The sequence below is a fragment of the Lonchura striata genome, chromosome 1 (genome assembly GCF_050655825.1).
Source record: "Lonchura striata isolate lonStrDom1 chromosome 1, ASM5065582v1, whole genome shotgun sequence".
Classification (NCBI taxonomy): domain Eukaryota; kingdom Metazoa; phylum Chordata; class Aves; order Passeriformes; family Estrildidae; genus Lonchura; species Lonchura striata.
This window is the reverse complement of record NC_140703.1, coordinates 36,570,743-36,585,065: the sequence shown is the minus strand read 5'-3', so window position 1 is coordinate 36,585,065 and position 14,323 is coordinate 36,570,743. Positions and strand designations below refer to the sequence as shown.

Genomic DNA, 14,323 nt, shown 5'->3' with positions numbered 1-14,323 from the left:
AGCTGCTTACCTCAGCACTGCTGGCTTGAACCCTCTCTGAGCAACTGGCTGTACTGCCTTATAGTCTGGCTGTGCTGGTATGATCTCCCCCAGCCTGAGCTGCAGGGAATGTGGGTAATTTCACTTTTGGTCTGGTTCTTGTGAGGCTTGCAGCCTTTGCTGCAGTGAGGTTATGTAACAAGGCAATCTTTTCACAGGTTCAGACCTGCATGTTTTGGGAAATGAGGGTTAAGACTTGTTCTGCAGCATTTGTTCTGGTTTGGCTGCTTTCTGAGAGAGAAGTTATTAAACACTGCTTCTGTGGGCTAGAAGGATTTTGCCAGAATAAGGTCAAGGCAGAAGGTAATGGACTGAAAAGTTATACTATAGTGACAAGCACAGAACAGAGAATCTATTGGTATTAGCATCTTTAGCCACTGATGTTTTGCAGCTGGATGTTCCTCCAAAAAAAGGCTTTTCCTCGGATTTTGAGTCAACTGTGAAAGTAAGGATATTTTTTGCAACACTACATTTCAGAGCTCATGTTCTGCAGTCTCCCACAAACACCATATTGTTTTAGGACATGACATGGCAACAAGATGCCAACAACTGTTCCCATATGTTGACAACTGAACATTGAGCCATGCTGAAAACTAGGATTTAACACAATGCTGGATCTTAGCTCGCTTAGTGATTAAAGTAAAGTAAGAAGCTAAAATTGTATCAAATACTGCTTTTCCAAAATAACTTCAGTACTTGGGCAATTGCTGCAGCTGGCACAGGGAAGTTCAGCAGTTAATGCCAAGAACAAAGCAGAGATGCATGCTATGAAAATAAACTCAAGACCCCAGTGCTCCTTGTGTACTGCAGCTGCTGGATATCCAAAGCACTATACTTGCATCCAACACATTCCCTGTACCCATTATCACCTCAAATAGAAATTTAAGCTAGTTAGCTCTTTGTTCCAAAGCTTTTTGATCTTTGCTTCAGGAAATTTCATCATCAGAGAAGCAAGAAAATAATTAAATGTGTTTTACTCACTCCTAGATTGATATATTATCTCAGGGAGGCCATCTCTACTCGTATTACTCAACCTTCTGGTACAAAAAGGTGCTGAGTAGGTGGTAGCAATGTTATACCTTCAGGGAATCTGCTCAGAGTTTTCTCCTCTTCACTCATTCTCCTGCTCCAGTCAGGATGCAGCTAATAATCAGCCTAAGTCCCTTTGCTCTCCAGTTTGAACTTGGAAAACAGCAGCATCTCACAGATTATTCTTGTTGGGTAAACTCAGTGGAAGATGTCAAGCCTGTTTCTGCTCTCTCCACTGTCATGTGAGAGCTTCCAAAGGTCAAGTCAAGAGACTGACAACAGGCCAAGGAGCAAGCTCTTGTTCAGTTTACATACGCTGTCATTAGCACTGCTCTTTTGTATGTATTCAACGCATTTTTTCACTGCCCCTCACATTATCTTGTCGATCTTCTGCTCCCATCAGCATTTATTATCGTTCCCAGTGTTTTTAGCACTTAATTCTCATTTCTCTGACACAATCTTTATCTCAGTTATGTTATGGCCTTTAAGTTGCAATTTATTTATGTCGCTACAAAATTTGTGTCAGGCTCTGGAAATGGGCACTTTTTGTCTAATGAAAAATGCAGGGTTTCACCCTGTCCCTTTTTCTTGCTGAAGGGCTGTTTGGCAGCTGGAACGTCTGTGACTTATTCTGGCAGTTGGTTGAATGGAACCTCTGATGTCAGAAAGTCATGCAAAGACAGACTTTGAACATGTCCTGAGGTACCAGCTCAGCTTAGTTTGTGACTTTGAAACAAAGAAGAGAAGCAGCAAAGGAATTCAGCACTGTCCTCAGATAAAGACTCTACATTTGTGCTGTTAGAAAACTCAGGAGCTGTTCATGTTCTGGCAAAAGTAATTGTCTCAAGAGGTAAATCCAGTTTTCCTGCTCTAAAAAAAATTCCCTGATCTAAAAAAAATTAAAATATTGTGGTTATTCTGACACACCAGTTTTCTACACAAAGCTTCAAGATGAACCACATCCCTTTAACAAAGCACTTCATTGTTCTCCGCTTCTGAAGGGCAGGCAGCTTCTCTACACAGTTTGCGTCTGTAGATTAAAAGCCTTTCAACTCAATTCTGAAGAGAACCAGGTTTTCACAACCGCCTATTATTGAAAAGTACCAGTAATTAAAAAACAAATCTATGTGCTGTGCTTTTAAAATTAAGCTAAACTGAGTGTTATTTCAGTGATACTGAAAGCAAACACTGGGAACAAAGCAAATGAGAAAATACTACTCGGGAAAATTCTCAAGCTCGTTTGTCTCCAAAGAGTAAACCAAAGAGCAGGGTTTTTTAGCAAGGCCTTGAGCAAGAAAACCTAATCTGCACAGCAGCTGTTTCAAGGAACACAGAGCAACAATGAGCAAGCAGTAAAGGGTAACAGTTCAGCATCCCTGCAGAAGACATGGGTTTGGGTGTTCACAATTCCTTGGTGATTTCATGATTTGCAGCCTCAAGTCCACAGCCACACAAAGAGTCCAAGGGAACAAAGAGATCTAGGAACACACCTATCCTCAGCCAAAAGCCTCAAGCTGGACTGGTGCGGAGAGTACCAGAGACCTAAGAAGGTTAGCATCTGCTTTATCATAACCCAGCTCATCAGGCTCTGGATGAGGAAGAAGGTCAGCCTTCTTCCTTCACACAAAGTCTGAACAATCTGTACCCTGTTACTAAATGAGGTAGCTAGCAGGTCACAGATGTGCCCCTTTTTACTAGCTGGCCCCCAATTCAAACCATTAACCTTTTTTATATTCTGACCTCAAGCAAACCTGAGTTGCTCTCTTAGGGCACTGTCCCACACAAAGCCCCAGTGACAGGAAAATTTCAGTAAATGTGTATGAAACTCCCCAGATCTGGGTGTGTATATTACATACTTTGTAATAGGTTCAGGGTTTTTTTAATTCATGCTTTGAGAAAGAAATTTTAAAACTACTGACCTGTACTGCTCAGTTTATGATACCCTGGCCTCCAGGATGAGCCTCAGGACATTGTGAGGAGGAAATTTCCATTTATATCAACTCTTCCTGTGTCTAATTACACAAGGTGGTCTCAGCAAACTGTTCACAGCTTTTCCAGGACTACCTTCTGCTGGAAGATTAGGGAAGCTAATAACAATTTTTGGGGACATATTTATCCTTCTTGCTCAGTTATAAACATTACGAGTTTATTGCCATGAATAGTTTGAAAAACTAGAAGATGGTAAAATATCACATTAGGTCAGGAAGGAGGAGACACCTTGTCACTGGAACACTGAGGCTGTCCATGACACCAGCCCAGGGAAGAGGCTGCACGGATCACATCAACCAGAGGTTCAGAGTGCTGCACTTCCTGTAATACAATATGCACATATGAAATACATTTGGTATTTTATTAAGTAAACAAAGCAATTATCAGTGCACATTTTAAGCAGCAAAAAGAAAAGAAGCACCTCAGACTTTCATACCGTAACAAAAGTTCTGTGGAAGCTGCATTTTATTTGAAAATCCACCCATTTTTGCTAACATACATTTTAATATTTTAAACAAAAATAGAATCTGCAGAGACAATGCAGCAAGTATGCTTAATTCATGTACAGAATTGCTTTCGTATCATTGACTATCCTTCTGAAGGCCCCACTCCACCCAAAAGTCATGGTGTATTTACACAAAGCACCGATCAACAGCGCTACTTTAATTCCTCGTGAACTAAATACCCACTAGACATATGTAAGGAAGCTACTTCCCCTTTTTTACTTTTAAAAGGTACATGATCATGAACGAGCCAAATGAAAAGGCTTTCCCCCCCAACACACAACACCTCAATTTATTTTTTTTTACAGAAAAGAAGGAAAGTCTTAAAAATGAAAGCAATTCCTCACATTCATCTTGGAAAGGCCTTATAATGTCAAATGTAAAAATAAATGACAAGCCAAGCACAAAGCAATAAAGTTCCTTCCCAATGCACTAATGCTGAATTAAAAATGTAGTGCTTCTTCTAGTCAGTTAACTGTTCCCTTGCAAAATCCTAGGCACAGAATTGACTATAAGGATTAATGCGTTTTACAGCTCTTCCCTAATTCCCATATATACTGAGAATTCATTAGATTCAGACCTTTAAAATATTTAGTGCTCTTTATGTCAGCTGAAAAGCATTCTGAATCAGATTCATTCTTTGTGGATAAAAATCAGACATACTGTATACATCCATACTCATTTTCATAAGGAGGTTTTTTTTGATACAATATTAATGTTAAATTGATAATCATAAATAAATACAAACAATAATACATAAGGAATGTCTACTGCAAACTGAATATATAATTTTTAAAAAAAGTTAATTTCCATTACTGCTGTGCCTACATTTGTGAGGACTGAAGATAAGGTAACTGCAGAATTAAGAGTTAGGATTCAACCCTCCCTTGCCCAGAGTCTTGTTTTGAGTTACGGTAAAGGACAGATCTCCAATCCAGGCAGCATTTCCAAACACCAATATCATTTTCCAGAATAAAGGCTTGTCTTCGTACGTTACCAATTAAGGATATTATTAGAAGCTGAGAGCATTGACGTGTTAGTCACCAGGACAAAACAGATCGTGGTCTTAATTCATGGCAATTCTTGGCTTTGTGTTGTGTACTGTCTTCTTGTGGAGGTGTCCCAGCTTCCTTCACTGGTCTTCGTCATTTCACTGCATCACTTAATGGAAGAGGAGAGTTTGAGGGACTGAAGTTCATTTTTTTTCCTCGAAGTGGGAGTTTACTGCTGAGCACATCTTTTTGGAAACATTCCTTTCTCTTCCATCTAACAGTTACATAAACTGAATCTGGAAAGATGAAAAATCCTGGGGTTAACATGCAACAGAAGTAGGACTTCACTCTAAACCCTTTTTCTTCAAAATTTTCCATTCTTCTGATGCCCAAGCTACCCCACGATTTGAAGTTTTGAACAGAAATAAAGTATCTTTTAAAAAATCAGGGCCAGGAAACAACCAAAAGACATCAGGATGTTCTTCCAACGACACCAGCCTTTGGAATAGCTCTGCATTAAAAATAAAACCCACCTAGTTAGCCATGCAATATCGTCACCAGCGACAGCATAACACAGACCAACACCATTATGAAGAGAACTCAGGGTAATTTTTCATGTTGAACCAGAGGAAGTGCACAAAGAAAAGCAGCTGCTGTGTGCAATAAGCCTAGTCTCTCTTTATACTATGAATTCTTGAATTTCTTTTTCATGTTTTCACTCATTTTACTATTTAATTCCCACCTGCCCCTGACTAGTCAGAAACAACACAACTCCTCCACTGCACCTCTGTACCAAAATGGATCCCTGGCACATGTGAAACAAACACCTCCTCCTGCATGAAGGGAACTCTCTGGTCACGCCACGGGGAAACGCACAAGCACCCTGCCAGCAGCACTCCGGGCTCTGCTGCTAAAGGGGAACTCTGAACATTTTCCAGATGAGATGGTAAATACAGGTAGCATGAGTTCCTTCTCTAACTGCAGCAAGTACCACATGGGCTGGTTCTAGTTCCAACGGACTGAGGCAAAACATCTCAATCAGCCTGTAAACTGCTGAAGTTAAATACAAAGCATTTCTAAGCCACTTCCACAGTGCTTCCAACTCAACAAGATTCGGTTTTATTTCCTTCAGAAACAGTTCTAGCCATGTTAATAAAACTTGAATTAGAACTTTTTTGTTTCATATCACAAACACCAGCATCTCCCCAGAGTAATGGACAATACCTAAGTTGTTCTACAAGAAATCCTGGAGAGAGAGCTCTGCAAAGGGATCCTTTCCTGAGGCTCTGTGAGGACTCTGACTGGAAGGGCTGGATGCTGCAGACAGCTAGTAAGAAAGACGACAGAGAAAGGGAAAGAAAAAGAAAACAAGGTCTCAGAATGACAGAATATGAAAGCTAAACGTGTAATGAAAGGACAATGGGAGGTTAAGAGGCAAACTTGGCAGAAGTCAACTATTAAAACAAGGTGTTTGGTCATATGGGAAACAAAGCCTCTTCAATGGTTGGTGTAATGTAGAAACAAGCTGGACATGACCCTCCAGAAAGGAAATGCCAGTGGCATTTGCCAATCAAACAAATACACACTTTCACAGCAGTCTTCTTCAAAAGAAGATATAAAACATTCAGCCTGACTTCTGTGAAACAGGTTAGTCCTCTCCCTGCTTTACTGGGAAAACTACAGCCTGGCAGGGAGAGGTGATGCTGGGGTCTAGCCAGAGCATGGCAGCTTTCCAGATGGTTTTTCCAGAAGGAATAGCTCTCAGCATCTTTTCTTGTCAAAATAGGATGCATATAAAAAGAGGCTGGATAGCAGAGAATAGATAATTCTCAATTTGGGACCTAGAAGGAGAATACGAGATATATTCTGTGAGAAAGAGAAAAAAGAAAAAGAAAAAAAAAAAAAGAAAAAAAGATGAGAGTTTCAATTGCTACTGTGGCCATTTTAGGTGAGAACTGAAGACTGTGACTGATAGTCCATAAAATCATAAAAATTGCATCCTACAGTCATGTACCTAAAGCAGGACACCACAAACTCAGTCACATAAAGCACATAACTTAGAGGTGGGTAATACTGGCATTCCAACTGCTGCTGCTGGGAAGGACCAATTATCTGCAGGCTGTACATGCAGGAGTATCTGCTATTTGTTGATTTATTTTTCCTTCTCTGTTAGTACTTTTCCTGTTATAAGTGGTGTTATATTAAATCCTATTTGCCCTCCCCCTGGGTAAAACATGCATGTTTCTGCAGTTATAAATCAAAGTCAGCCTCCTCCAATTTGGGCTCCTCACTGGAACAGTTTGTTATGAACCAAGTCACTTGCGCTCCCGTGCCCATGGCAAAAAACATTGCATGAAGACCTTTTCCTTTGGAAATGCCAGGCACCTGCTAACCTATGCATGACAGGAAGTCTGCTTATGGGAATTGCTTGCAGAAGTGCTCAGAGTGTAAATATTGCCATTGCACATTTAAATTTTTTTCATGAATGTCTATCTCGGAAAACACATGAGCAGAAGGACTTCCTTCAGAATCAGTACATGGCTGATCTGCATTGGAATCTTCATCTCCTCCTGAAACCCCACTCCCCCATCTGAGGCACTCAGATCCAGTCACCATAAATTATGCAAAAGTCATGAGACAGAATGGGAAATGCTTGAGAAACAGCTTCAGGATGTCAGAATTTCCCCTCTTAAACTTGGTTCTTTCCTTTGGAAAGCCATAGGCAGACTAGTGACATGGTCCAACAGAGTCCTAACTTCAGCAAGGAATGCTTGCTGCCACTTGATTTCAGGAAACATTTTTCCTCTTCATGCTCAAATGTCTTGAAGTCACATACATTCCTGTCAAATTGAGCTGGCAAATCTCCAACCCATATCACAACCAAAGTAACATCCCAGTTTGAAAGCAGTGTGGAAGACTGGTAGGTTTGAGCCAGTTGTGCAACATCAGCACATAACCAAACATAGGGGAAATTTTGGGAAGCCTGCTCAGGTTAAAATCTGATGGAAAAAGTTGACAATGCTATTACCTCGATGCCATAATTAAATTCAGACAAGACTTGCAGTAAACATGCATTTTAACAAGATTCCGCTAATTATTAAAAAGGAGACCTAAAAAAAAATAATGGGAAGTATAGTTAGATAGTTTCCTACATTGCACCTCTCTAGATTACTGTTTATAAATAGATCTGAAAACCAGGATTGCTCCTAGCAGTTTCTAAGGAGAAGCATTTAAAACAATAGTGGTGGCCATCAGTTTCTCTAGAGCTGATCTAGCTGGAGCTGTGGATTTAGTGCCCCTACTGCCCAGAGCTGGTGTGATGTGAAATGCACCCACTGCGCTGCTGAGAGCTTAGTCTCACCTTCAGCAATCAGACGTCACTTCCCACTGCCTCCAACACAGACAAAGCTCCCTGGAGTCACAGTAAAACTTAAAAACCCATCCATAAGCGAGCACTGGGTTGATTGCCATCATAAGCTACCTTCTAGTTTTCCATGAAACAAGCCTGTCAAGCTGTTTTACCATATATTTTAGGGGTAATGTGCCACACAAGCATCTCTAAGGGCTACTTTCTGGCATAAGTCTGTCCTGAACTTCCTACCCTGTTCTTAGTTTCAAACACCCCTCAAAACCACCCTCCCCCCCCTCTACACCCAGCCAAAAACCAACCACAAAACACATCCACCAAAACAACTTACTCATTTGCACATTTAGCTATTCTCCATCACCCAGGTGATCACTTCTGCTACTTCCCATGTACAGTTACCTGTGTTAACAGCTAATTGTTTTACAATTTACAGATGTTTGCAGTAGGTGGAGTGATTTCTTTATTCTATTTTATATCTTAAATTTTGCACCAACCATCTCCTTCCCCCTCCTAAGGCTATGTCCTCATGGGGACAATCACAGCAGAACATGCAACGTGTGAAAGTACACGGATTTGTCCTAATTGTATCATTTTATATTGGCCAACACAACACCGTTGTTGGTTTAACAGCCAAGCCCTGCTACTGCACATTGGGACACTCAGGCCTTGTGATGGGCAGACACATTCCAGCCCCTGTGCATCAGTCAGATCTGGCTTGTCTGGGACATTCAGCATTTGCTGTAGTGTATCACATCTGCCATCCCTCTGCTTGAACCACTGATTCAGCCCACCCCCTCCTCGGACACACACACACACACACTCCCCCCTCACCAGCTACAACGTCATCATACAACTCCAAACATTCTCACTGCTCTGGGTCGCACAAGGTAATAAGTTGCAGTGGGTAATGCCCACTATTTTATCATGATTAAAACTTATTTTCTTTCTCAGGCAGGAAATACTGCAAGATAAATATTTTCAAAATTACACACCTTTCAAAACTATTAATCCCTTCTGCACTCAGATTTCCAAAGAAGTGACTGTTCTAGTTTCATTCTCAATTATTTCAAATTATTTTGCTCTTTGCTTTTGACTGCTACAATTAGGGAAAAATTGCAAGCATCTAAAGAGAACACTTGGAAGAGAAGCAAAATAGGTACGCCTAGAGATGGAAAAAACTTACTAAGAAAAATCCTTGAGAGTATCGAGTTATGAACAACAGTTAAATTTATATGAAAACTTTATATGCACGACATTAAGATGCCTATTTTCCCAGTGCATTCTCAACTCACTACAACTTGGCAATAAATTTTTTGGCAACAACTTCATATCTGTCATCATGCTTTTAAGTACCTTTAGCTTTCTTTACTGTAGACAACACCCAAGATCTACTAGGAGACTGGAGGTGATATAATCTGGTGCTTTACAAGTAAATATGGAAAACAATTTTGGTTTTGGCATGATGACACCATGAACAAAACCACTGTTAGAATAATGGTCTTTACAGAGATCCATGTGGACAGTTTGAGCTGCGTGCCTTTCAGATAACCATGATTTATTCTTTAAGATTTGTTTACTGACCCCAAGAACAGACGTTTCTGTTTCTTTTACTTTTTCTATTTCTGGCACAACAAGAGCATTAACTAAACTTAAATGGCGAAATACAGTCTCAGAAGAGCCTCAAGACTCAGCACACAGTAAACTCAATGTAATTCCCCTCCATGGCTATACATTAATAAATTCTGCTGTGTATGGGGAAGCTCTCGCATGCAGCCCTTGTTTCATTTAAGATGCTTTATTGGTATCAGGCTTCTGAAAACTTGACACCTTCCAGCAACAAAGACTGTGTGTCTCAGGGAAAACCCTTCTTGGTCACAGCAAATGCTGACTCATAGGGTGTGTTTTAATTAATTCTCACAGGAGCCAAACATTGTCAGGTAAGAGAATAAATATAGCTCCACACACCTCACTTGTGACTAATTCCTCTTTCTCCTGTTCTGACAGCCAACTGGGTTTCAGCCTAGGCCACGCCCTGCAATGTCAAATTAAGCAGAAAGGCTCACTGGGCTATTCAGACCCATCTACCCATTCATAACTGAATCAGGCAGGTAGGCAGGTCTTTTTTTTTAAAGGATCATTTAATATTTTTTTTTTTTTTATGTAGAGAAAACTCCTATCCTTGAGGAACCTTTTATTTGGTCAATATTTAAAAAGTGTCATAAACACTATTTGTCCTCTTGAAATGGTATAACATCCATGTGAAAAATACCAAAACACTTAAGTGACAGTGAAGGTGCAAAGCAGCTCTCAAAAGTCTACGACAAACAGAGTTGAGAACTGCATTTCTAGCTGAAGAAATCTAACAGCATCCCTTTCAGATAAAGCATTTAAAAGAAGATATTTAGAAAAAAACCCTATTCACAAGGCTGTATTTTAAGAAGACAATGGGCATACAGCCCACTGGGAGCAAACAGCAGAATCCTTCTTATAAAAGGATCAGACTGAGGCACTGGAAAATGCTTGAGGCTCTTTTTAGTTCCAGCTTTCTGCTGAATTCTCTTCCTTCCACAGTCTAGTCCCAAACACTGCAGTTACATCAACCTATGCCTAGGTGAAGTTATACATGAATGCTTTTAAACATTCACCTATAAAAACAGAGCTCTTTATAGTAAGATCAAAATACAGGCACAATATATTTCATTTTTCTAATGATGATCACATTTCTGATGTAGAGAGTGAATTTTGAAAAAGAGACATCTGATAGGTGAGTAATACCACACTTAATCCTGGAGCTTCAGTCTGCCAGTTAAACTTGGCTCTGCCTCTAACTGCAGTTCACAAATACAAAGTATTAATGATAGCAAAATTTTCTAAAAATAGTATGAATGTAGTCAGGGTTATCCATCCCCTCTTCCTCCTACTTTTTAAAATGTTTTTCTTACCATAAAAAAACCTCTCTCTTAAGATGCCTATTGGGTTACAAAAGTGAGTTCAGATAGAAATTTCCCAGTGACAGACATTTGTAAAACAAACAGTAAAACAAATCAGTAGCAGGTATGTATTTAACTCCAGTATTCATGCAGTTAGCTCAGAGTGGCCCTTTGGCACACACATTCCAGTAGGTTAGGTAATCAATCTGGACACAACACATCCCAAGAAACATGTAACTGGAGATTTAAGGAACACTCCACCTAAGGTAGCACTAAACAGGGAAAGGCCTGGTAGATTGGTTTTGCTATTGCACATCTTCACTATGTTGCAAATGCAGTCTCCTGCAAAACCATGGAGGAACACAAAACCCACTGGAGACTACCATGTTTAAAACTAGATGGATGTGCCACGTGCCTCCCACTGAGATGCTCAGGACCAACAATTGGGTGGTGGGTTGAGGTTTCACCAAGTTTAATTCCACAATTTTTTCAAATCCATCTAATGCAGTCATGGGCATAAAAGGCTACACACACCCTGTCTGGCCCCTGCAAAATGTTGTAATACAAGCACACACCTAGCACTTCAGGCATTTTATAATACTTTTAAGTGTATCAGTGGATAGAACAGCGACATGTATACTTAGGAGAAAGCTGTAATAGCCAATCTCACAAAACCACACTCTGAGGGTAAAGCAGCATGGAACATGACTTTGGGGAAAAAGCTCATCTTCAGCAAAGAGCATAGACATCAGCTTTTGCTATTCTTTGTCATTGTCACATTCCCAGAAAAACAATGTCTGAAAAAGACCTACCCTCTTTGTTTTGGTAACACAAACTTGCTGCTGTCAACAAGTAGATAGGAAACAAGCCTTCCATAAACCACTGAGCTTTTGCAATAATTTGCCCAACACAAATAAGAGATATTAATTATATTTATGTATAAAATTAACATATTAAATATACTTCTAAAGAAACTGCCTCGTGTAGTTCATTCCCAGGAAACGAACAATTTGAATATACACACCTGTGCTCCCGGTACAGGGCCAAAGGGGTTTGGTGGTCTCATGACTGGCTGACTGTATATCAAAGTTGGCTGGGTCATTACTGGTATGCCTCCCATCTGTGATGGCTGAAAAAACCCAGACAGCATCAAATCACACACAGCATTAATGCATTTCAAGTGTTTAAGCAGATAAAGAAAAATGGCAAATGAGTGAAAAGTCTCGGTCATATTTGAGATATGCAACCATGTGAGATCCTTCTACAATATTCTGCAAATAAGGGTTACCAGAAAGGTTACATTAGAGCCTTTCCAAGGAAGTTTCTCAATAACAACTAAGCCCATTCAATTTCTTGCTGAAAGATCTGAAGCACTAAAACTCGTTAGACAAGCACTTGTGCTGGTCCTTCTGCTCCCAGACCCAAGGTCTGACAGCACTTCCCTGACTGACCCAAAGCACAAGCACAGTTTTGCAGACAGCAGTGCAGTGCTGACAGAGCTCAGGACAAAATTGAAACCTGAGAGCTGTACGTGCAATTAATGTTAAGTCATTATGCAACCAGAGTCAAAGTGTTACCAACACTCCAGCTGAGCCAAATTACAAGTTTAATGTGTATTAATGGTCTTACAAGTCAGGTTATAACTAACCCATCTCTAGCACTGCTTTTGGCATTCCACTCAGGCTTGGGTTGACAGCCAGCAGCAGTCCTACTGAAGCAATCCCCATTCCAAGCTGCTTTTCCCTGACTAATCCTGGAGGTGGTGGTACTCCTCCTATCATGCCAACCAGCTGTTTGGGCAATCACAGGGTGAACCCATTCAATAAACCGACCCTAATGAAAACACCTCATTAAAAAATGTAAGAACAAGTGAACAACTGCTGGCCCAAGACACAGGAAGCAGCAGCCAGGGAATGCCAGGCATAGTGCTATGGCACTAAACAAGCTGCCTGTCCAGCAAGCTCACAGCATTTGGGAACATAAGGGAAAAGCCTGCATTTAGGATAGGACCATCCTCAGAACTCTGGTCCCCACTATTGTTTTTATGAAAAACTAAAAGATTTAACAGCAAGAGTTGTAAATTGAGTCAACATTTCAGAGATTCCTGATGGTAAATGTCCTGAGTAAAGTCTGAACGAGCCAGGGCAGATTTCAGGATGTGCAATGGAGCCCACTGGTCATTCTGTAATGGCCCACCTCACCCCCTCCTACTTAGATACTGCACATGTCTGAACTAGCAGCAGCAACTTGGGGTAACAGAGTTACAGCTCCGTAATTCCAGTTTCCATTTCACTGTGGCAATTAAACCCCACAATCAAACAAAACACAACAAGCAACATTACATTGTCATACATTACAAATGTTACCTTCCCCTGCTGCTGACTCAAACGAACTATGAAAATGCTGCTGATACCATAAGTGCAAAGTTGTGTAGATCAAGTTTGAATCCATATTAATGTTAGTTTAAGCATAACAGCTTTGACCAAGAATATGGGAGTACATGGATGGGTAATGGCGAATGATGATATATGATACTGTCCCAAGAGGCCCTCAAAAACACAGTTGGCCACTTCTGCAGTTCACTTACTGAGTGTATATAAGCTGTAAATCATTAAAGTAATTTGGTTATATGATGAAACATTTACATTTTTTTTTCCTTTAATTTGTGGGGCATTTAATAGAATAACTGCTAGAAGAAAGTTTTCTTGCCTTCTATTCACCCAGGAAAGCTATGCTGCATCAAAATCATACTAAAAACAGCTAAGGCACGTAATTTCAGAAATATTTTAAAATTTAAGGTAAGAACAAAAATTTTCAAAGCAAAAAGCAGGAAGGCACTGGTGTGTCACTAACAGATCCAACTCTCAACCAAAACCACACCATACTGCAGTGTCACAAACTTGCATTTCTGTAGCATTAATCATCACAGATGCTTGCTCCCAAACCTCAGCAGAAGGTATTTAGGAAAGCTTCACTTCACCAAGTAAACATTTCTATTCTGAAAGCAGATATTTATATTGACACGATAAACTTACGTCTATGATAAATTTATTTCCATGCCAATAAAGACCACCAAGAGCAGACTGTGTTTATTTTCATAGAATTACAGAATGGTTTGGGTTGGAAGGGACCTTAAACAGGATCTAGTTCTATTTTAAGAAGTTTATGAATCAAACAAGTGAAATAAGGAAGGGCAGACTTAATTTCAGACAAACAGCATGTAAGTGGTTCAGGAAACCAGAAGTTAATTTGTTGAGGAATAAATGAATGGGAGTTGAAATTCAGTCTTCAGTAGAATAGTTCAGTAAAACAAGAGCTACCAAACTATAAGCAATCAAACAATATACAGCATCTGCCTGGCTGGAGTTGTAGGAATTCCACTCACCATCACATAGCCCATCATTCCTGTTGGCGTTGTGGCAGGATAGGCCATTACAGGGGGTGCCTGGTGTGAGAAACAGTGGTGAACTGAGA

General features: G+C 40.2%; 1 protein-coding gene across 9 annotated transcripts in view; it reads right to left on the bottom strand.

Moving 5' to 3' along the window:
- Positions 1 to 3,504: 3,504 nt before the first annotated feature.
- The window catches only part of PICALM (phosphatidylinositol binding clathrin assembly protein), a 65,669-nt gene continuing 54,850 nt past the window's right edge, over positions 3,505 to 14,323 (bottom strand). For 5 of the 9 annotated variants that reach the window (XM_085574546.1, XM_021536215.4, XM_021536216.4 and 2 more), the window contains 4 exons: positions 14,235 to 14,294; positions 11,874 to 11,978; positions 5,777 to 5,879; positions 4,710 to 4,848 (listed from right to left, as the gene is read on the bottom strand). In XM_085574546.1, the coding sequence (XP_085430672.1) occupies positions 5,787 to 5,879; positions 11,874 to 11,978; positions 14,235 to 14,294 (258 nt within the window). In that variant the 3' untranslated portion in view covers positions 4,710 to 4,848; positions 5,777 to 5,786. Of the gene's footprint in view, positions 4,849 to 5,776; positions 5,880 to 11,873; positions 11,979 to 14,234; positions 14,295 to 14,323 lie in introns of all 9 variants that reach the window. The other 4 variants (XM_021536217.4, XM_085574526.1, XM_085574537.1 and 1 more) reach the window with 2 other exon arrangements.